At 42.0% G+C, this 22,870-nt stretch overlaps 1 protein-coding gene across 1 annotated transcript in view; it reads left to right on the forward strand.

Annotated features, from left to right (window-relative positions):
- The window catches only part of LOC122794961 (HSPB1-associated protein 1-like), a 477,584-nt gene that overhangs the window by 402,560 nt on the left and 52,154 nt on the right, over nt 1-22,870 (forward strand). The window contains exon 6 of the mRNA XM_044063556.1: nt 2,280-2,390. Coding sequence (XP_043919491.1) covers nt 2,280-2,390 — 111 coding nt within the window. The remainder of the gene's footprint in view (nt 1-2,279; nt 2,391-22,870) is intronic.

Here is a 22,870-nt window from a genome sequence, read left to right on the forward strand (position 1 = left end):
GTGCTTGCTAACTTCTGTGGGCAGTTTGTGGAACTTTTCTGCCACATTATCATCAGAAGGTGGTAGGTTCTTTCTGAATCCTGTTATTGCATCTCTTTCTCAAGTGTCTAAACATTCTTTGAAGAGTGTGTATGATTGTGCTGACTCTGTCCAGGGCTACAGCTACTACTACTGTGATAAGGCATTTTCCCTCTGTACATAAACAAACATTTTCTGAAAAGTAATATTTGAGATTTTGAATTCTCCTTTGTATAAGGAGGTTTTGCTTGGTCCTTCTGCTATTCAAGCACTCAAACAGTTTGATGAGAAGCAGATTGATCCAGGGAGTTCCTAAATTTATTTCATTCCCCGTTTCTGAATCTTCCCAAAACCCTGATTATTTTTTAAAGCAAAATAAGCAATTCCAGCAATCAGGGATCTAAAAGGAAATGACAGGAGGGGTGCAACAAAAGGCAGGGATCCTTTCAGAAAAAGGAACAGACCTGTCCCTCAGAATGACTATGCCAGCATCCCCCACCTCCTCCTCTTTAAATCTGTCCCAGAAACTGATTCTCAGTCCTCCCCTTTGGCAACAGACAAATTAGTTCTGAGAGTAGTTCAGGGTGGTTTTAAATCCCAGGTTTTTCATCAGATTTGCTTAGAAGCAGTGCCTCAAAAACAGAGGAGAAGGACTCTATTCCAGAATGTTTCGGGTGCAAAAGAAGGATCCTTCTTGGAGACCAGTACTCAATCTGTCCTTTCTCAACTTGTCTGTAAAGTTCAAGATATTCACTTTACAGAGTCCTTTACCTCTCATTCCTCTTCTAGGTTTCTAGATTTAAAGATACTTATCACATCCCTGCTGCCATAAACTTCAGAGATTTTCTCGGATGTTCTTTGTCTGGGTCACATTATCAGTCCTCTGCATTACCCTTTGGATTGTCTACATGGGTGTTTACAAAATGTCGCTCCAGTGACAGCTAATTGCAGACTTCAGGACATTCACGTATTTCCTTATTGAATGACTTACTTATGTCTGCGGCCTTTTTTCAGGTGTCAGGAATCCATTTCATAGGTTACAAATGTCATTCTCAACCTGGGCTTTCAGATCAACAGAAGAAAAAAAAATCCCTAATTCCTTCTCACACAATTGTGTTTCTATGATGCCTTCGGATTCTTCCTAGCAAAAGGCATTCCTAACCCAGAGAAAAGTGGAGTTGCATCTGGAAATCTTCCTGAGCTTCTCACATCAGTCTCAGACTTCAGCCAGAGAGTATTTTAGGATTCCAGGGTTCATTGCATCCGTGATTCTCATTATTTCATTTGCCATTTTGCACATGGGGAAAATTCAGCAGTTCTTGAAAACTATGTGGGCCCAACCTTCTCACCCTCTGGAACTGCAGATTTCAATCTGGGGTTTTGTGACAAGAGAACTGCTGTACTGGAGACTGAATCTAGGTCTCCCATTCTTTCGTCCAACCCCTACTCAATCTTTGACAACAAAAGCTTCAGGTTTTGCTTAGGGGGGAATGCAGTTTCTATGGAGGTCAAAGGGCAGGATCTTTTGGAACAAAACAGAAAGGCCAAAGCATGAAAATATCAAAAGAGATGTTAGCTGCGATCCATGCTATAGAATCTTTTAATCACCTGTGGTCCCCAGGACTTTTGCAGGTGATTACAGACAACACTACAGTGATGTGGTATATAAAGTAAGGGGGACACCAGGTGTTACCATCTGTGTAGGCTGGCTATGATGGCTTCAGAGGTCACTTTAAAGAGTTGTTCAACCCTCCAAACTTCCTACATTCCTTTAGAGTAAAATCAGACAAGCTGAGCAGGACAGATGCTCACAAATGAAAACCGAATAAAGAAAAGAGGTCATTCAGCAATTGATTCATTTGTTGGAAAACCTCTAATAGATCTGTTTGTCTGGTCTCAGAAGAGACACTTAATCAAATACTACACCAGGACTCATTGCAGATAGACCTGGAAAGTGGAGCCTTTTTCATTACCATGTTTGAGAGTGTTTCTTTATGCATTTCCACTGACTTTCAGGGTATTTCTGAAGATTCAGGAGGAGTCACCAAAAGTCATTGTGGTAACTAAGTCAGCACATTAAAATGTCTATGGAAAGATGTTGGATATTGGAATAATGTAGCCATTACAATTATAAGGATGGGAGCAAGTTGAAGGGAGGTTGTCGAGTGGACATTTTGCTGATAAAGTAATAAAAAGATAACAGTAAGGCTTTATTTTTATTAAGTTGACATATCTGACTATTATATTTATTTTGTGTCCAGGATGTGGATGATGAAGCTCGTGTAGGAGAAGCAATAACAAGAGCTACAGTTTGTGCCTTAAAATCTGTGGAAAATCTCAGCAGTATGGACAGCTGGTTGAATCCTACAGAGGTAAACCTATAAATGCCTTTTTTTAAATGTTGGTTTTGCTGCCATCAGTGGTCAGGTGCATAGCTTTAGACAGAACCATGACACTTGGCCATTGTTAGGTCTCTTAATTTTCATAATTTAGAACAGTTTGTTGAAGGGCGGCCACGGTGGTGCAGTGGTTAGCGTTGCCGCCTCACAGCAAGAGGTTCTCCGGTTCGATTCTAGGCTGGGGTGCCTTCTGTGTGGAGTCTGCATGTCCTCCCTGTGGTCGCATGGGCTTCCTCCCACATCCCAAAGACATGCAGTAGGTGGATTGGACACTCTAAATTGGCCCTAGGTATGAGTGTGTGCGCCTTCTGTGGAAGGTAGGGCACTGGGCTGGCAACTCAACACCTTAAAACTCCACTGCCAATCATGAGCGGACAAATGATCCGCTGTGGTGACCCCCTATCCGGGAAAAAGCCGAAAGAAGAAGAACAACAGTTTGTTGAACTGCTGCTTATTAAACCTTTAAAGTTTAAAGGTGCTGGTATTTTTATTAGTTGTATTACATCTTGGAAAAATTCTCAAAGTTGAGAACTTATTTGTGTTGTTGCCTTGGGCTCTCTATTTTTATATGTCCGTTTTGCAGACTTTTGAATAGTAATATACAAGGAGAAATAATATTTTATTTATTATTTATTTATTTTATTTATTTTACATTTGTTAACCGGGAGAGTCCTACTGGATACATGTCCATTTTCAGCGGAGGCCCGGGGAGAAAAGCTCCAAGTACATAACAGACATATGAACATTGTTAATGCAAAAAAAAGGAAGATAGTTGAGATAACTAATAATAAAATAATAAATTATTTTCTGTCTTTTCAGTAGACATTGCTTGTGAGTAACATAAACTATACTGATTTTGCAGCAAACAGAATCCCTGAGCAGTAGTTAAATGGAGCCACTAATTGGCAGCAAACACAGTAATGCAAAACCAGGCAGCTGTAAAATCTCATCAGTGTCTTAATTTTAAGTCATCCATGTACATCCCCCTATGGTCAACTGATTTTGGAGAAACCCATTCATAATTCTTTTGTAGTCCATGGAGCTTTACCTGCTCACATGTAATACACTAATTGCAGAAAGAACATACAGGGAACTAAGTGTTCCATACGTCTGAAATTTTTAACACATTCCTGCCATACATAGAGCAGCTGCCATGGAAGAGCTGCATAAAGTACAGAGAGTTTTAAAACACTTTTAAGATATCATTCAGTGGCTAAAAGAAATATTTAAGCATGACTTAAAGCAGTGTTTGCCGACGTTCTTCTGTGGTCACCACTGACTGATGTTAATGCTATAGCAAGAGACTAGAGCCTAAACATTTCAGGGTGATTAACAAATCTGTCTTTTTCCTGATTTTGGAGTGTAATTGTGGTGCTCAGTGCAGTTGTTCATGCTACAACCCTTCTTGGCTGAATTCTGTTCATATAGATGCATATTGTTGTACAAGTCTTCTGTGAACTCCGCCAATGAAGCTATTAAGCATTGTTTCAGAGCCACATTTTGAAATATTATACAGGCTGTTTATATAATGTTTACTTTTACAGTTAAACATCTTCTGTCTATCCTTTTCACTGTAAACCTTAGTTTGATATTTCTGAATTTTTTTTGTTTCATGTCTGTTGTGATGTTTTGGGGCATTTGGAAATATAGATATCTTTTCTTGGGTTTCCCTTCCATGTAGATTTATGCCTTATGCTATAATTTGTAGGTTTTTCAATTAAACTATAATGTGTCTGGTTTTGTAATGATTGCTTCCAGACAAAGTCAGTTATTATAGTTTCTAAATGTCTTCCTTCAAATGCTGCTGTTGTAGTGAATAACAGATCTGATGATGTCAGTTTTCATTCTATCCTCAACCTGTGGGTTCAGTTCCGATCCTCGGAACTGACTCTCCTGCTATCATAGCTTGTCATAACCAAAGAACTTTCGAGCTTATCCCTCACCCACAGTGCACCTATCCAGTTATCTTAGATCTTGTTTGCCCCTTTTTGTGTCAGACTTGGTGCCAGTTGGTCTCGAGCAGATAACTGATTTTTATTATATATTCATCTCTAACTTTCAATCCTTCTATATTTTCTATTTTTCTCCATAATTCATAAACTCCCTTACCCTTTTTGCCTTTCTTGTACGTTAGTACTCCAAATACTATTGTCTTTATTTCCCTTTCCCTACACTTCAGTGTTATATATATCATTGCTGATATTTTCCTCCTACACTTTGTGTAGTTTCTTTATTATAATTGTTGATTGTTACATTTCTATATTTTTCTCTATTAGCAAAAAAAAAAAAAAAAAAAAACTTTACTGTATTTTCCTTCATTTCTTGTGTGTGTGCGAGCGCATGTGGCAGAAAAGGAAAAGGCTCCAGCTGCATTTAAAGGTTTGTCAGAAATGTGGCCATAAGATGCACTTTTCTGACATGTACTCCTTACGTGTTTACTGTTTTGGCCCCCTCCATCTTCAGGAGAATTGCTTTCTTTGTCATTAATTTAGCCACAGAGCTCTTATTAAGCGGAAAAATAAATTGATCTTAAAAGGCCTGCTTCCATCTTCTTTCAGTGAGGCATTATCTGGATCGACTTCTTTTTAAAGAAAAATGAGGAAACAAATCTGATTTTTCTAGTCCGTCGTCTTCATCTTCCAAAGTTTCTGAGAAGATGAAGAAAAAAAGTTTGTTAGTGCCAACATCTCCATTGGCTCAGAGTTCAAAAAAGACTAAAATATCTGTTCCATCTTCCCCTTTGAAACCGACAGGAGAAAAGTCACTAACATTGGCTCTGACTGTTTCATTGGAACCGAGAATTACCATAAGTCAACTATCAGAACCGACTATCTCTTCAGTTCCTAAAATTCCAGGTCAAGGACAAACTTTGGTGCCAAGATCCTCGGATCTGACACCACAGTTACAGGATTCTACAAAAATTCTTCTTCTAAGAAGAGGTTTTTCACCCTCCATTGATCCCTTTCCAGAGAGACTTCCTTCACCACTCTTGGAGAGACCTAAATCGCCTTCTGTAACGTCAGCCTGTTCTTCTAAAAGTCTAACCGACTATGTGGGGAGAGTGGTAAAAAAAAATCCTTTGAGTGAAAGGTATGACAGGATCCACCTCGGTTCCTACCCTGACAGGTCAAGGATTCCGTTCTTCAGCTACTCTGTCTTTGCTTCCTCCTCTAACTTCATTTGAAGGCTTAGAGCCTACAGTTCCCAGCTTCCTGGTGCCATCTGCATCAGAACTGAAGATATCTTTATCTTTGGAACCAACTATTATTCTGAGCTCTTCGGTTCAGTCAGAACCAGAGACCTCTTTGGGCTGTATCTGTCCTGTTGGTTATGAGGGTCTAGAGTTGACGCCTAGTTTTCAGAACCTACTCTGAACCTCAGAGCTTCAGCATGGATCAGCTCAACTCCAGCTTGTGCTTCGAGAGGGATCTCTTTGGAGACGGAGGTGACCTCAGTTTTCAGGCCTACCCTTTCAGATCTGGTGCCTTTTCCTTCTCTGGGTGGGTCAGCTTTCAAAGCTATGGAAAGAGCAATGACTGTAGCAGTCTGTCGGCTCCTTCCTACTCAGAACACATATCCCTGTCGCACCTACATTCAGAGTCTCAACTGTTGCCTCCACAAGGACAGTGAGTACCAAAACCTCAGAAGTCCCAAAAGAGAATACCCTCCTCTTCTGATACTCCCCCAGATCAATCCACTGAGGAGGTATGTAAGAAGAAGAAGTGCAAGAGGAAGCACTTGGATTCACAGGAGGAATCTATCAGAGAAGACACGGACTTCAGTGAGTGCGAAGGATCCCCAAGATCACCTCCTGATGGTGTCTCCTTTGGAGACATCCTAAAAATCTTAAAACAGAGAGGTGATTGAAAGTCCAGTAGTCCTTCATCTGATGAGTCAGTGTACAAGCAGGCTTTTGGTACCCATCTATCTATCGGCTTGGTAACTCCACCCACTGATGAGCTCATTGAGTTGATCTTTTGGTGGGAATGGAAAGCCCCTGACACCAGTGAACCCATTCCCCAGAGACCTGACAAAATTATCACTGCCCCAGAGGATAAGCAATTCTGGTAAAAGTTTTGCCTGTTGATGTCATGGTCCTAGCAGCAGCAACAAAAAAGGAACTAGCTGAGGAATGTTCCTCTATCCATCCACCCAACAAGGAGTCTTGGGCAGTGGATAAGTTTGGAAACAAGTTTATGCTTCAACAACCTTTGCGTTATGGTCCTTGAATTTCTTGGCACATTTCACCAAACTGCAGAGGGATCTAATTAAGAAACTTTCAGATACCCTTTCAGGATCCATCTCTGAAGAGGTTCAGGAATCTGTTGCTTCTCAGTTGGCTACCCTACAGTCCATATCCAACTCGTACATGAGGCTCATTTCTCATGCTGCCGAAGGGATGACAAGAGAAGTGGGTTTAGATGTTGCCATCAGGAGACATCTGGCTGCACTTATGTGGTTTTGTGGAGCCCTTCAAGTCTTCATTCATCAGTGCTTTCTCCCTTTGATAGCACATTCTTGTTTGGCCCTAAAGTAAGAGGGACTTTGTCCAGCTGTGAGAAAGATGGAAAGACCTTCTCTGCCATGGGTGTGCATTTTTCCACTCCTCAATGATCCTTTTCAATGAATCAGTGAAGCAGTGGAAGAATGTGGTTCAGAAAGTCCCAAGGGTCTTTTCAAGACACACGTGGAGGTGGTTCTCATAGGGACAGAGGAGGGAACTTCAGTGGAAGACACTGCCCTTGTTGCAGAGGAGGCCCGCAAAAGTAAAGGTACAGAGATTCTTTCTTTGGTAAACCCTTTCAGCCCTCATGAAAGGAGGCCCAATTGTCTTCCTCTGGAGACAGTCTGGGGTCAACTATCCATGCATAAAAGAGTCTGGCTAGAAATAACATCAGATACCTTGGTGCAGAGGATCATTTTTAGAAGTTATATTATACCATCTTCCCTTCCACCCATTTGCAAAAGAATCCCTGATGTCCCACCATATCAGGGGGAACAAGCAGAACTACAAATTCAAGAACCGCTAGAAAAGAGAGTAATCAAAGAAGTCTCGTCAGACCAGAGAAATCCGGAACTTACTTAAGATTCTTTTTAGTGCCAAAAAAGACAGGGGGCTGGAGACCAATTTTGGATCCCAGTGTTTTGGACAAGTCAGTTCAACAAATAAAATTCTGGATGGTCACGGTTCAATCCAGTCTTCTATTTTTGGAACAGAACAACTGGGTGTGCTCAACAGACCTTCTGGATGCGTACTACCATATAAAGATGGACAGGTGATCCAGAAGGTTTCTCCATTTCCTGTTTCTGGCTGGGAGTCAGTCACTATCAGATAAGAGCTTTGCCGTTTGGTTTCACCACAGCCCCCAGGGTGTTCACCAAGAGCATGACAGTAGTAACAGCTCACTTGAGACTGCAGAGTTTCTGGGTGTTTCCATACTTAGACGACTGGCTCATTACCGCTCCGACCAGGCATCAGTTGTTAGAGGCAAGAGAACAGGTTCTCCAGACATGTTCCTATCTGGGGATAACCATAAACTAAAAAAAATCTCACCTCGAACCAACCCAGACCTTAGAGTTCATAGGAGCTATCCTGACTACAAATAGCCTCTCTTCCCCCACTGAGATTACAGAAAATCAGATCACAAGTCATGAATATAATCAACAGCATAAAAGTGTCTGCTCTCCTAACCCAATTCAAGTGCAACTTGGACAATTGGATGGGAAACTGGAAATTCATCTCTGGTTTGGCACCTATGTCTCTAATGTAAATGGTTCATCTCCCAGGTCCATGATTACACTTATCAAGGGTATCAGAACTTCTCAGAGATTTGAGATGCATGGCTAGGCTTAAAAAGGCCCTTGTGGTCTTAGCCTAGTAAACACCTATGATTCTACAGGCCCTGGGATCCATGGAGGCAACTATAACTCTAGTCCCCTTAGCCAGATTTCTCATGAGAATTTTATAATGACTGCTTGTAACACAGTGGTTAATACTATACCAACCAGTGTCAACTTTGATTACAATCACCATCATTTGCAAGAAAGATCTCAAATGGTAGATGCAATTGGATCAAATTCTCCAAGACCCTCCTTTCACCCCCCCTTTCAACCCAATGCCACAGTGATCATGGACGCTTCCCATTTAGGGTGAGGGGGGCATTATCTGGGGAACACTGTCCAAGGCACTTCCCCATAAAGCCTAGCTTGCATATCAATGTCTCAGAGATGAGAGCAGTGCTTTTAGCGTTGCAGACCTTCCAGGATGCTGTTCCTTCAGAGACTGTTGCGATTCAAACGGACAACATGTCAGTAGTTTGGTACATCAACAAGCAAGGAGGAACCCGGTCCTATCCCTTGTGTCGAGAAGTTCTTATTGTGTAGCAGTGGGCAAGCCCATCCAACCACTTTCTGATAGCAATGCACATTCTGGGGAAGACCAGTGTGATAGCAGACAAATTGAGCAGATGCATACTCCTGCCTCAGAGTGGTCCCTCAGTCCAAAAATGTCACAGAGAATATTCCATCAGTGAGGCCACCCTTGCTGCAATCTTTTCACCTCTGCCCTAAACAACAAGTGCAGCAACTACTTTGCCCTAATTCCCCCTCAGGAGGAATCATCAAGGGGTGCTCTTCTCCACAGTTGGCCCTCCGATCTTCTTTGTGCCTTTCCTCTGAGTCCTCTAATTCCAAAGTTTCTACAGAAAGCAGTCAGGCAAAGTAATCCTCATTGCACCTTAGTAGCCTTGACAGATTTTGTTCCCCTTCCTTTGGCCTCATCTACTTCAACAATCTTGGATTCTGGACCTGGTTTAAATCTCCTGCCCCATCTGACAGGCATGATCCACCTGGACATCTTGAACCTCAAGCTGACAGCTTGGTTTCTCCAATTCCTTTAACAGCCAGAAATCTATGCTGTCTTCCCCTGTCTGACGCACACTTTTGGCCTCTCACAAACCATCAACCTGTAAACTTTACATCAGTAAATGGAAAAGATATGTGTTTTGGGCACGTCAAAATAATGTTTACCCTTTTTTAGCACCTGTTCATAAGTTTCTTGAATTTTTATCCTGACTATTCAATGAAGGGGCTTCGTCTTCTACTATTAAGGTCCAGTTAGCAGCTATATCCAATATTCATATAGGATTTGAAGACTTATCACTTGCTTCTCATAAACTTTATAAAGCTTTTTTTGAGAGGTGCTGTCTTTTCAAAGCCTCCTTACAAAGATGCAACCCCTCCTTGGGGCCTAAACTTGGTATTGCAAGCAATTATGCAACGTCCTTTTGAACCGGCAGCAGATTGTGATATTAAGCTTCTGTCCTGGAAAACTATTTTCTTAGTGGCTATAACTTCTGCCAGAATGATTTCAGAAATTTAAGCTTGTCTTATAAACCACCATATTTGATTTTTCGCAAGGAAAGTGACATTGGCTAGATGGCTCACAGATTGAATTTCTTTCACTTATAACACATTGGGGAACTGCTTTATCAAAACCTTTGAAAGAACATTCAACTAAATCTGTAGCAACATCAGCTGTCTTTCAGTCTAGAGCCTCCATGGATGATATTTGTGCAGCAGTAACCTGGGCTATTCCCTATACTTTCATTACTCATTGCAAACTGGATCTGGTCTCCAGAGGAAGATCATCATTCAGTTCAGTGGTGCTCAGGAACATCCGTGAGTCCACCCAGGATGTAAAGGTAGCTGGGGATTCTGTCCCAGAAGTTGAGGATGGAATGAAAATGGACATCAGATAAAGAAGTTATGTACTCACCATAACATTCCACCTGTGTTTTCCATTTTCATTCTTCTTCAACTTCCCTCCCTCCCTCCACTCCCATGTTCTTGGATTTCTAAAGGAAGAGATGACTATCAGATTATTGTCCTTGGTATTTAATTGTGGTTCCAGATATAGTCTCAATGAATGTCTTAAGACTGATCTCTCCTTTTGTCTATCAGCAAACTCGATGTGAGGTACTGGGATAGGTGCACTGTGGGCAAGGGATAAGTTCAAGAGTTTTTCGATTACCATGGGATACGTTAGCGACCAACTCTGTTCCAAGGATTGGAACCAAACCCAGAGGTTGAGGAAGAATGAAAATGGAAAAGATGGAACATTATGTTGAGTACATAACTTCTTTTTTTCTTTCTTGTCAGATTCAAGATAAAGAGAAACTTTTGAATAGAATGGGAGTTGGAGCTTTTAGAATAATATAGGCCAATTGTAGCAGGTAGGGGTTCAAAGACACATGCAACAGCAATCTTTTTGGACCGCTCTTTAAAATTTACAGCAAGAAGGTTTCCACATTTAGTGAAAGATTAATGGGATTTTGTTTTAGAAAACCTGACTCCAGATTTGGTTTTGGAGAAAATATGGATGTTATGTAGTCCAATCTCGGCTACATTCTTACCCGTGGACTCGGCCATACTTTTTTAGCTCGAAGTGTTTCTATTGGCTGGGCTAAGATGGTATCCCATGCTGCACTGCTCTCTATCCCCAGATCTCATTTGCTGCTCGTTTAGCTCGGATGTGGTCTTGCTCTTGGCTGTGGCTAAGTACCCTTTTTTCTTCTTTATCAGAGAAGTTTTTTGCAAAAAAGCTATTTTAATAGCTATTGTGTGTGTGCTTGTCTGTCTTGTGGAAAAGTTGTGTTTTTGATCGTTTTTTCTGTGGTATCCCACTAGCTGTTTCCAACGGGCTAGGCCCGTTTCAGTTAGAGGACCTAGTCTGTCCCTTTGCTTTCCTTGTGTCATAAAAGTTTACTGGGACTAAAACCGTTTAAATTAGAGGTATTAGTCCTTCCCCTCTTGTGTTTGTGTCTAAGGATCGTTTAACTTAGACATCTTGTGGTATTCTGTTTGTTGTAGGCTTTTTCCCGCCTTGTGACTGACCGTTGGTCCATTTATTCAGTGGTTAATTGTTGTTGGTTAACTATGTCCAAAGATACTAAGGAGCACAAGCCCTTGGGCTTCAAGAAATGCTCTAGGTGCAGTTATAAAATGTCCATATCGGATGGACACTCTGTCTGTGTGTATTGTCTGGGAGCAATTCATCTCCAGGAGTCGTGCAGTTTCTATCATGCCTTTAGTCCGAGAGTCCTTCAGGAAAGGAAGAATAAATTGATTTTGAAGGGACTTCTGAAACCCTCCTTCGAGGAGGGTCTGGAGAGTGCTTCCAGCTCTAAAGCAAAATCCTCTAAAACAAAAAAGAGATCTCCGGCTCCATCAGTCTCCTAGGAGCCACTGGAGAAAATAGCAAAGTCTGCTTCGACATCCTTGGCTCCATTTTCCTCGGGGCTGCAGGAAGTGTCAGTTGTTATGGAACCTGTTCGGAGCCGATCGCCTAGCATTAGGCCAGTATCCCCTCCTCGCAGGTCCCCTTCAGAGAGGAGGTCTCGATCTCCTTCGCTATCCTCCAAATCTTCCAGGACCTTATCAGATGTGGACGTCGATAGAGTGGTGCAGAGACTCCTTCAATCACCGGTTCTGGCAAAATTGTTCTCAGCTCCGACCCAGTCGGCTCCGGAGCCGGTCCCTCAACCTGCTTCGATACTTCCTCCTCCGAGCACATCTCAGCTTTTGGAGCCGGAGTGCTCGGCCCCGTGTGATGTCCCTAGGTCTGTTCCGACAGCCCCTCCTGGCTTATCGGTGCCGACGTCAGCTCTGACCCTGTCGGCGCCGTCCACAGGGTTCAGGACTCATGATTCTTTGGTCGGACCCAAGAGAGAGGCTTTGGGGCACCTCTCGGCTCCTAGTCTCCCTCTCGGTGCTTCAGCGTGGGAAAGTCTGACTCCTGTCTTAGCTTTGAAGGCTGGTCGTTCTTCGGACTCGGGAGGACCAGCCTTCGAGGCCATGTGGAGCACGCTGGCCAGGTCGTCAATGGCATCATGCGGGTCGGTCATTCTGTCTCCTACTACACCGGTGCAGGTCTCTGATCGCCATCTATCTATAGACAGCAGAGCCCCAAGGCCTCAGGGTACCCCCATGAGTGGTTCCCACATTTTTGAGGGCCCCTCTGAGTTTTTGCCTGAGGAGCCACCCAGAAAGAAGATGTGCAAGAGGAAGCACATAGATTCCCAGGATGAGTCTCTCACATCAGACACCGACCTCGAGGAATCAGAGGGGTCCCCTAAGTCATCCTCTGGTGATGTTTCTTTCTCTGACATCCTGGAGATTTTGAAACAAAGAGGTGACTGGCCATCCAAAGCCCCCTCCAAGGAGGAGTCGGTCTTCCTGAAGACCTTTGGTGCTCAGCCCTCCACCTCCTGGGTATCTCCACCCTTCAACGAGCTTCTGGATTTGGTTTGTTGAAGGGTGTGGGAAACCCCTGACTCTGTGGAACCAGTCCCCAGGAGACCCAATAATATTTGTCTGCACCTCCTGATAAGGAATTTCTGTCCAAGGGAGTCCCTGTGGATGCCATGGTGGTGGCAGCTGCCACCCAGAAGGAATTAGCCGAGATGACTTCTACCGTCCATCCCCCTGACAAGGTGTCTAGGACCATGGACCGGTACGGGAAGCGTACGTTTTCTTCAGCGACCTTTATCTTACGGTCACTGTATTACTTATCACACTTTACATGGCTCCAGGGAGATCTTCTCAAGGAACTTGAAGATACTCTCACGGGTAACATTTCTGAGGCGGTGGCCCAGACGGTGAATGCTCAGATGTCTACCCTCAGTTCCATTGCAAACTCCTCCATGAGGCTAATCTCCTATGCAGCCAAGGGAGCGAGTAGGGCAGCAAGTTCAGCAGTTGCTCTTAGGAGGCAGGCCTGGATGCGCCTTTGTCATTTCGCGGAGGCCTTCAAGTCTTCATTCACCGACGCCCCTTTTGATGGTTCCTCTTTGTTCGGAACCAAGGTGAAAGACACTCTCACTAGGTGCGAGCAGGAGGGAAAAACTCTGTCTGCCATAGGAGTCCATTTTTCCCGTGGCAAAATGTGGTTAAAAAAAGTCAGAGGTTTTTTCCCGGTGCACAAGGTGAGCCCCCCTCCAGAGGCAGGGGAGGAGGTGGTTATTCAGGGAGATGCCGCCCTAGGGGCAGAGGAGGCCCTGCAACTCGGGAGACCGCAATTCCTTTCATGGTTCTCCCTACTGCCGCTCCTGATGGGGAGGCCCAACAGTGCGTTTCCGGAGCCAGTCGGGGGTTGAATCTCATTATACCTGGAAGCCTGGCAAGACATCACCCAGGACCAAATGGGTTCTACGAGTAATTTCCAGAGGATATGTCATCCCCTTCTCATCAAATCCCCCTCCAATCAAGAAAATCCCGGATGTTCCACCCAGTCAAAGGGATTACGCAGCTTCAGAAGTTTCAAAGCTGCTAGAAAAAGGAGCCATCCAACATGTCCCCTCAGACCAGATCGGATTAGGGACTTACTCCAGATTCTTTTTGGTGCCGAAAAGGACAGGGGACCTGAGACCCATATTGGATCTCCGTCAATTGAACACCCATGTGCAAAAGTCCAAGTTTCGAATGGTCACATTGCAGTCTATTCTCCCATTGTTGGGAAAAGAAGTGTGGATGTGCTCCATTGACCTCAAGGATGCTTACTACCACATAAAGATGAGATGGACAGGACATCCAGAAGTCACCTACACTTCCGGCTGGGAGCCAGTCATTTTCAGCTTCAAGCCCTGCCCTTTGGTCTCACCACAGCCCCCAGGGTGTTTACCAAATGCATGGCAGTGGTGACTGCTCACTTGAGACGTCAGGGATTCCAAGTGTTTCCGTATCTGGATGACTGGCTCCTTACTGCCACCACCAGGCATCTACTACTTCAGGTACAAATAGGATCTCCGTTGGTGGCCTTGCACCGACAACCTGAATGCGGGAAAGCCCTTCGTTCCTGCACCCCCAGTTGCCACGGTGACCATGGATGCCTCCAAGATGGGGTGGCGGGGGCATTATCTAGGCAGGACAGTCCAAGGCATGTGGCAAGAGCACGAGATGCATCTGTGTATCAATGTCCTGGAGATGAGAGCTGTGCTTCTAGCGTTGCAAGCACTTCAGAGTTTTCTTTCTTTCGGGACTATTGCAATCCACTCAGACAATATGTCAGTAGTGTGGTATCTGAACAAGCAGGGAGGAACCAAGTCTTATCCCCTTTGCAGAGAGGCCATGCGAGTGTGGCAGTGGGCAGTGTCTTCCCAACGTTTTCTGGTGGCAACGCACATTCCGGGGAAGTCCACTGTGATCGCAGACAGGCTAAGCAGAGCTATTCTGATGCCTTATGAGTGGTCCCTGAACTGTCAAGTTGTGGAACAGATCTTCCTCCGGTGGGGTCAGCCTTGCTGCAACCTTTTTGCCAGCCCTCTCAATGCCAAATGCAGCAGCTACTTCACGTTGATCCCCCCTCAGGGGGAGTCACCCAGGGATGCTCTAGTCCACAATTGGCCCTCCGGTCTACTGTATGCCTTCCCTCCAGTCCCCTTGCTGTTATTCAGAAAGCGCAATCCTTGGGAAGCAAAATGATTCTGATTGCCCCACACTGGCCTCGTCAAATTTGGTTCCCCTTTCTCCATCCCTATCTCATGGACGCTCCTTGGATTCTGGACCCACAACCAGACTTACTGACACACATGTCAGGGCAGCTCCATCCCTCTCTTCGGACCCTCTGGTTGACAGCCTGGCTACTCCACTTCCGTCATTAGTTAAGCTTCATCAGTTTTCGCCGGAGCTGGGTCATATTTTATCTTCCTCTCATAAGCCTTCGACCAGGAAGATTTATTACAGCAAATGGAAGAGGTTTTCAATCTGGGCACATGCCAAAACGATTGACCCTTACACAGCTCCAGTTTCGTCTGTATTGGAGTTCTTGTCTATGCTGTTTAACCAGGGTTCAGTGGCCGCAACCATTAAAGTCCAGTTGGCGGTGATTTCTACCTTTCATGTCGCAGACAAGCCAAGCCTGATAGCACATAGACTCTGTAAGGCTTTCCTGAAGGGCACTTTGTTACTTCGTCCTCCGGTATCAGAACCTGCTATGCCTTGAGACTTAAACTTTGTTCTACAGGGTCTTACTTCACCCCCCCCCCCCTTGAGCCTGCAGCCACTTGCGATTTAAAATTCTTAACTTGGAAGACTGTATTTTTAGTAGCCATCATGTCAGCCAGAAGCATTTCGGAGCTTCAAGCTTTATCAATCAAACCCCCTTAGTAGCCATCATGTCAGCCAGAAGCATTTCGGAGCTTCAAGCTTTATCAATCAAACCCCCTTATTTGATTTTTCATAAGGACAGGGTTTCTCTCAGACCGAACCCCTCCTTTCTTCCCAAAGTGGCATCAGTCAGTAACCTTAACCAATCTATTGAATTACCAGTGTTTTTTCCCCAGTTCTCAAACAAGGCAGAATTGAAATTTCATCAATTGGATGTGCACAGACAATTACATTTTTATTTGCACAGAACGAAAGACCTCAGAAAATCTGATCAGTTATTTGTTTCATTTTCGGAAAACAGAACTGGGTCTCCTGTTTCCAAAGTCACGTTGTCCAGGTGGATTTCCTGTTGTATTTCTTTCATTTATTCTTCAGGGGGGAAAGATTTACCATTCCGGGCGAAGGCTCACTCTACTCGGTCTGTGTCTACGTCTACAGCTTTTCAGGCCAGATTGTCTATGAATGATATTTGTGCTGCGGCTACTTGGGCATCTCCTCACCCCTTTGTTACTCATTACAAGTTAGATGTGGTATCTAGGGGCAGGTCTTCCTTTGGTTCCACAATGCTCAGGAGTATTTTCCACTGTGCCTCCCAGGATTTAGGTGCTAGGGATGCTGTCCCATGGGTAAGAATGTAGGCGAGATTGGACTACATATCATCAAGAAGTTATGTACTCACCATAACGTTCGACGTATGTAGTCCATCTCGCCTTACATTCTTACTTACCCCCCCTCCTTCCCCCGTCCTGGAGGATCTGGAGGTTAGGTCTGGTTTCAGCGCTCCCTTCATTCTTGGTTTGTTCTTCCTTTCCTTAGGTGTTGTTATGCATGGAGAATGAGTGCTGGTGCTTGCAGCAAACTAGATCTGAGGATAGAGAGCAGTGCAGCATGGGATACCATCTTAGCCCAGCCAGTAGAAAGACTTTGAGCTAAAAAGGTATGGCCGAGTCGGAGCCGACATTCGGCTCCCAACCCACGGGTAAGAATGTGAGGCGAGATGGATTACATACATCGAACGTTATGGTGAGTACATAACTTCTTGTTTCTTACTGTTGATGTTATTGACCTTTTTTCACCCATACTTAAGGAAGAAGGGTTGGGCTTTTTTCTTGATGTTGTAAACACAATGGAGCTATTGAAAGGAAAGGATTTAAACTTGTTCGTGGACCTTGTGAGGGTGGTATTGGAAAATAACTGTGTATTTTAAAGGGGAAACCTATAAACAAATTAAGTGAGTTGCAATGGGGCCAGCTTATGCCCCCTTATATGCAAACCTGGTTTTATTTTACTGGGAAGTAAAATATGTTTGGATCAGAATTTTGAAAATACATTAAACTATATAGGAGATTTTTGGACAACATTTTTGTCATATGGGAAGGCCCTGAAAGTTCCTAGGAATGTTTGTCGATTATTTGAATAAAACTACCACCTTTTTAAAGTTTACACATAAATGACAACAAAGGAATTGACTATTTAGATGTGAGGTTTGATATTTTTGAGGGAAAACTCAAATCTAGGATTTATAAGAAGTCTACGTTTAGTAATTCCTACCTACCATATTCTAGTGCCCAGCCCTTTAAGCAGAAAAAAGGTATTGTAAAAGGGCAGATGGTCAGAGCAGCAAGGATGACCTCTCAAGTGGACGATTTTTTTGAAGAAATAAAATTTATCTCTAAATTGTTTTTAGGGAGAGTGCACCCCGAAATTTTAGTAGCTGAAGTTGCACAAGAGGTTACGATAGGTTGGGGGAAAATTTTTTTGCCGATCTTAGGAAATAAACCGACAGTGGCAGCTAATAGGAAGATGGAGTTAAATCAAGATTTTAAGAAAGCATTAGTACTGGAATAAAAATATGCTGCTGTTTGGTGAAAGATATAGTTGCCAATAATTGGAAGTTAAGGTTTAACCCCAAAATGGTTGGAAAACTGGGGCTGGGTCCCAGGTTTGTTTTTAAAATAGGAAAAAATCTTAAGCAAATATTTGAGAGAGGTGATAGGGTAGGAAAGACAAGCTACAATGTTGTAACCAAAAAATGTGGTAGATGCTTGTACTGCAAATATATTTATGAGGGAGAGAGCATTTTCTTGGGAAACAATGTTCAAAGTAAGATTTATTTTAAAAAGGGTAATTGTGCTAGTAAGGGTATCATTTATCTGGCTGTATGTAAGGACTGCCCATGTTTCTGTGTGGGAAAGACTAAGAGAACCTTAGGTAAACGTATTTACGAATATATATATATATATATATATATATATATATATATATGTATAGTATTAGCACGAAAATTTTGAACAATGCCTTATACAAATACTCCCTTGTATAACCAACACATTCAGAGTTTTTTTCTTTGGTATTTTAGAATAGGTCAGTATTAACCCCAGGGGAGGTGATTGAGGGAACTGGCTTTGTTATAGGGAGACATGTTGGCAGTTCAAATTAAATACCTTTACTAGTCCAGGATTAAGTGATTACAACTCCATTAAACCCATTTTAAAATGTAGAGCTTCAAAGCTTGGATTAATCTTAGTAGTACTTTTTGTCCATTTTTTCAACATACATTTGTATGGGGTCATTTTAATACATACTTTAATATTCAAAAATGTGAAAAGATATATATATATATATATATATATATATATATATATATATATATATATATATCTTTGCACAATATTTATATTTGTATGTATTTTTATATATATTTTGCACATTTTTATGCCCTGCATTCTAGCAGCTATGAGTGTTTAAGAACACCATGGACAGCTTTTGTATACTTTTTTACCATTTTGCCTGTGTAGCATAAGTTAAACAATGCTTACAAACTTCATGGACTTGCTAGTCAAAGTTGGATGGCTTCATTTTGTTCATTTTATACTTTTTATTGCAAGGACTTAATACCATATTGATTTTAAAGTAAAAGGAAGTTTTAGAATTTAATTTAGGTCATTTTAGGGATGTTTTGCAACATTAATTGGCTTTTGCTGAAGCATATCTCTTTAAGTTATTTTGGCGCCATTTAGTGGATAGAGAGTATTTAATAGGGGGTTTAGTGTTGTATGTTTGTTTTATTCTGAAGAAGTCCTGAAAGGTGACGGGATGAAAGTGCTTAATTGATTGGTATTAAAGTGTTTCTTTACATCGTTGCATGTGGTTCTTCAGTGGTTGTGTGCCTCACCGCTTTTCTTTTAGTTATTGGTATTGGAATTGGAATAGCAGATTTTCCTTGGTTACTTCCTTTTAGAATAATCCCTTCATTTAAATTTGACTAATAAATTTTAATGTTTTAGTAAACTGGATGCTTTGTTTATTCTATTCTCAAGGGGAAATTAAAGAAAATAAGCTGTTCTGTATTGTTTTCTGAACCTAACAATTTATGGGATATACTTTATGGCAATAAATTTTAACATGAGGGATATAGTTTAGATGGTAATGATGTTGGACCCCTTCAAGAGAAAATTAATTTTAAAGTAATTTAGTGGCTTATTATAGACTGCATTTACTTTTCCTTGGCTGAGTTGACAGGAGATGGACAGGTGATGCGAGTCTACTCCTTCATTTTTTGTGGTACTTCTTATCCATTATGCAGATACTGACGACTTTATGTAAAGTAGAGTTTTGAAACAAACTTTTTCTAGATGTTTTAGATTTTTAGACAGATCTGTAGAGTTTATATAGAATTTCTGATGATTTATTCCACGGTTTCAAACACCATTCTTTAGTCATTGATTTTTTTTTAATGGCATCTGCTAAATTGGGCATAAAGGTGGCTTTTGATAACATTTTTCTATATTAAGAGTGCAAAATGTATTGTTGCTCTGGCAAAATAATTTATTCCTGTTATTTTGTATCTCAGAAATGTGTGAACATTTTTCCTTTTATGTTGAAATATTAGTCAGACTTTATTCTCCATAAACTGAGCATGTTAGCTAATCTCTCAGAAGACAAGGATAAGAGAAGATACATTCATTAAAAGCCACAGTTTGTTTCAAGTTTGGCACACATACAGTGGATATAAAAAGTTTACACACCCCTGTTAAAATGCCAGGTTTTTGAGATAAAAAATGAGACCACAATAAATCCTTTCAAAACTTTTCCCACCTTTAATGTGACCTATAACCTGTACAATTCAATTGAAAAACAAATCTGTTACGGGGAAAAATATAAAAAATAAAAAACTTACAATACGCTGGTTGCATAAGTGTGCACACCCTTAAACTAATACTTTGTTGAAGCACCTTTTGATATAATTACAGCATTCAGCCTTCTTGGGTAGGAGTCTATCAGCATGGCACATCTTGACTTGGCAATATTTGTCCACTCTTCCTTGCAAAAGTGCTCCAAATCTGTCAAATTGTGAGGGCATCTCTTGTGCACAGCCCTCTTCAGGTCACCCCACAAATTTCCTATTGGATTTAAGTCTGGGCTTCTGGCTGGGCTATTCCAAAACTTTAATTTTCTTCTGGTGAAGCCATTCTTTTGTTGATTTGGATGTATGCTTGGGGTCATTGTCGTGTTGAAAGGTGAAATCATCTTCATCTTCAGCTAACAGAGGCCTGAAGGTTTTGGGCCAAAAGTGACTGGTATTTGGAACTGTTCATAATTCTCTCCACTTTGACTACAGCTCCAGTTCCAGCTGAAGAAAAGCAACTCCAAAGCATGATACTGCCACCACCATGCTTCACTGTGGGGATGGTGTTCTTTTGGTGATGCGAAGTGTTGTTTTTGCGCCAAACTTACCTTTTGGAATTGTGGCCAGAAAGTTCAGCCTTGATCTGATCAGACCATAACACATTTTCCCACATGCTTTTGGGAGACTTGCTGTATTGTTTTGCAAATTTTAGCTGGGCCTGGATATTTTTCTGTGTAAGAAAAGGCTTCCGTCTTGCAAACCTTACTCCATAGGCCAAACATTTGGAGAATACAGGAGGTTGTTGTCACATGTAGTACACAACCAGTACTTGCCAGAAATTTCTGCAGCTTCTTCAGTGTTGCTGTAGGTCTCTTGGCAGCCTCCATGACCAGTTTTCGTCTTGTCTTTTTATCAATTTTGGTGGGACTTCCAGTTCTTTGTAACATCACTGTTGTCCCATTTTTTCTCCACTTTTTGATGACCATCTTCACTGTGTTCCATGGTATATCCAATGCTGTGAAATTTTTTGTACCCTTCTCCTGACTGATACCTTTCAACAATGATCCCTTTGATGCTTTGTAAGCTCTCTGCGAACCATGGCTTTTGCTGTAGCAGGCAACTGAGTAAATATCAGGAAAATCCTACTAGGACAGCTGAACTTTATTTGGGGTTAATCAGAGTCTTTTTAATTGATGGCAGGTGTGTACCCAAGAAGACCAAATGTTGTAATTAAATCAAAAGGTGCTTCAACAAAGAATTAGTTTAAGGGTGTGCACACACAATGAAGTATTAGTTTAAGGGTGTGCACACACAACAAAGTATTAGTTTAAGGGTGTGCACACACAACAAAGTATTAGTTTAAGGGTGTGCACACTTATGCAACCAGTGTATTGTACGTTTTTTATTTTTTATATTTTTCCCCTAACAGATTTGATTTTCAATTTAATTATACACGTTATAGGTCACATTAAAGATGGGAAAAGTTTTGAAAGGATTTACTGTGGTCTCATTTTTTTATATCACAAAAACCTGGCATTTTAACAGGGGTGTGTAAACGTTTTATATCCATTGCATATGTTTGTCCATTGTCTTGTTTTGGCCAGCAACTGCCTCACTCATGCTTAAAAAGTGCAGCACTGTTAAAAGGACATCCTTATCTGAATAACATCTTACGTAAGAATTAGATTTTTCCTGTGTCCTCTGAATTTCTGTTTTGGTCATGAAAATCATGTGTTCAGTCAGGAAATGGACAATTGATTAGACTAAGCAAATTTTATTTGCATGCTTTGCATTACTGCTGAATTGCTGTGTAGTATAAGGCAAGAAGTATCCTTTCTATAATTGAAGGTGTTATGCATAGAATGCCTCCTTTCGTGAACAGTCCTGTCATTGCACATCATGCTGAAGATCTAAGTGCAATTTTTATGGTAGACATGGATCACAGAGGAATCAAAGATTTAATAGATTAGTCTATTGAAACCAAAACAGTTCTTCTGCAGCTAAATGACTATTTGGATGGTGCAGTGGTGTAGCTGTAGTGTTGTCACCTCACAGCAAGAGGCTCTCCAGTTCAATTCTTGGCTGGGATGCCTTCTTTGCAGAGTCTGCATGTCCTCCCTGCATTCATGTGGGTTTCCTGCGGGTGCTGCTGTTTCCTTCCACGTTTCAAAGACATGCATCTGGAGCATTTCCCCCCGGGCCTCCTCTGAAAATTGGCTTTGTTCCAAGTCGGACTTTCCCACTAAACAAATGTTAAACAAAAAATAAAATAAATATTTCACTTTTGTCTTCCCTCACGAGCCTCATTGCAGTTGAATTTCCTATCCACATTGTAGGTACCTTTCATTGAGGGTAGCATCTCAAAATTCCCTCAGTACTGGAAAATATTTCCATAAATTTATAGCTGTAAGATGTTCTTTGATCAAGGGTGATCAGGATATGACTTTTGTCAATATTTGCCATATGTCCTTTTCCAGAAGTGTCTGCAGTAAATTTAAATTTAGTGACCCCTCTTTTAGATCAGTTGATTCTGAACTGGTACTTCATAGTTCAAAAGTTCTGGATGATGACTTTTCAAAACCTAGTTATCTTCTTCCCTAGGTGAATTGAATGGTGATTTTGGTGCTCTAGGGCAATTATTGACATATTCCAGTATTTTCTTCTCATGGAAATTGCTCAAATTTCAAGTGGGCAAGGATAATTTTCAACTTCTTGTTCTCAGTCATAAGTTTTTAGGAGATTGCCAGGCTAATGACTTGAGTCCTTACAAGCCTAGCCAATATAACGTGATTGTACCCATTGTGTGGTCCCTAGGGGCAAGAGGATGGCATTGGTGCCTATTCCTTGAGTATCTTACAGATTTCACCACTCCATTGGGACATAAGCACTACCCTGGGTGTGAATTTACGATTCCCTATCAATTGAACCAAACTGCATTTGAAGAGGGGCAAAGAACAGCGCTGCTTAACATGAATAGGAAGCCTGTCCTAAAGAAGGAGCAATCTCTGAGACACACATCTGTCTATCCAGCATGTTTTGTTTGAGTCGCTAAGTTTAGATCCCTAGATCAGGTGACTCTCATGATGTTTGACTTGCTGATGTGTAGCAGCTCCATCATGGCTGGATTTGTGACTGCCTTCTAGGTGAGGCATAGGTTCAT

Source organism: Protopterus annectens, chromosome 2.part1 (assembly GCF_019279795.1).
Source record: "Protopterus annectens isolate FY-2018-M chromosome 2.part1, PAN1.0, whole genome shotgun sequence".
Lineage (NCBI taxonomy): Eukaryota > Metazoa > Chordata > Ceratodontiformes > Protopteridae > Protopterus > Protopterus annectens.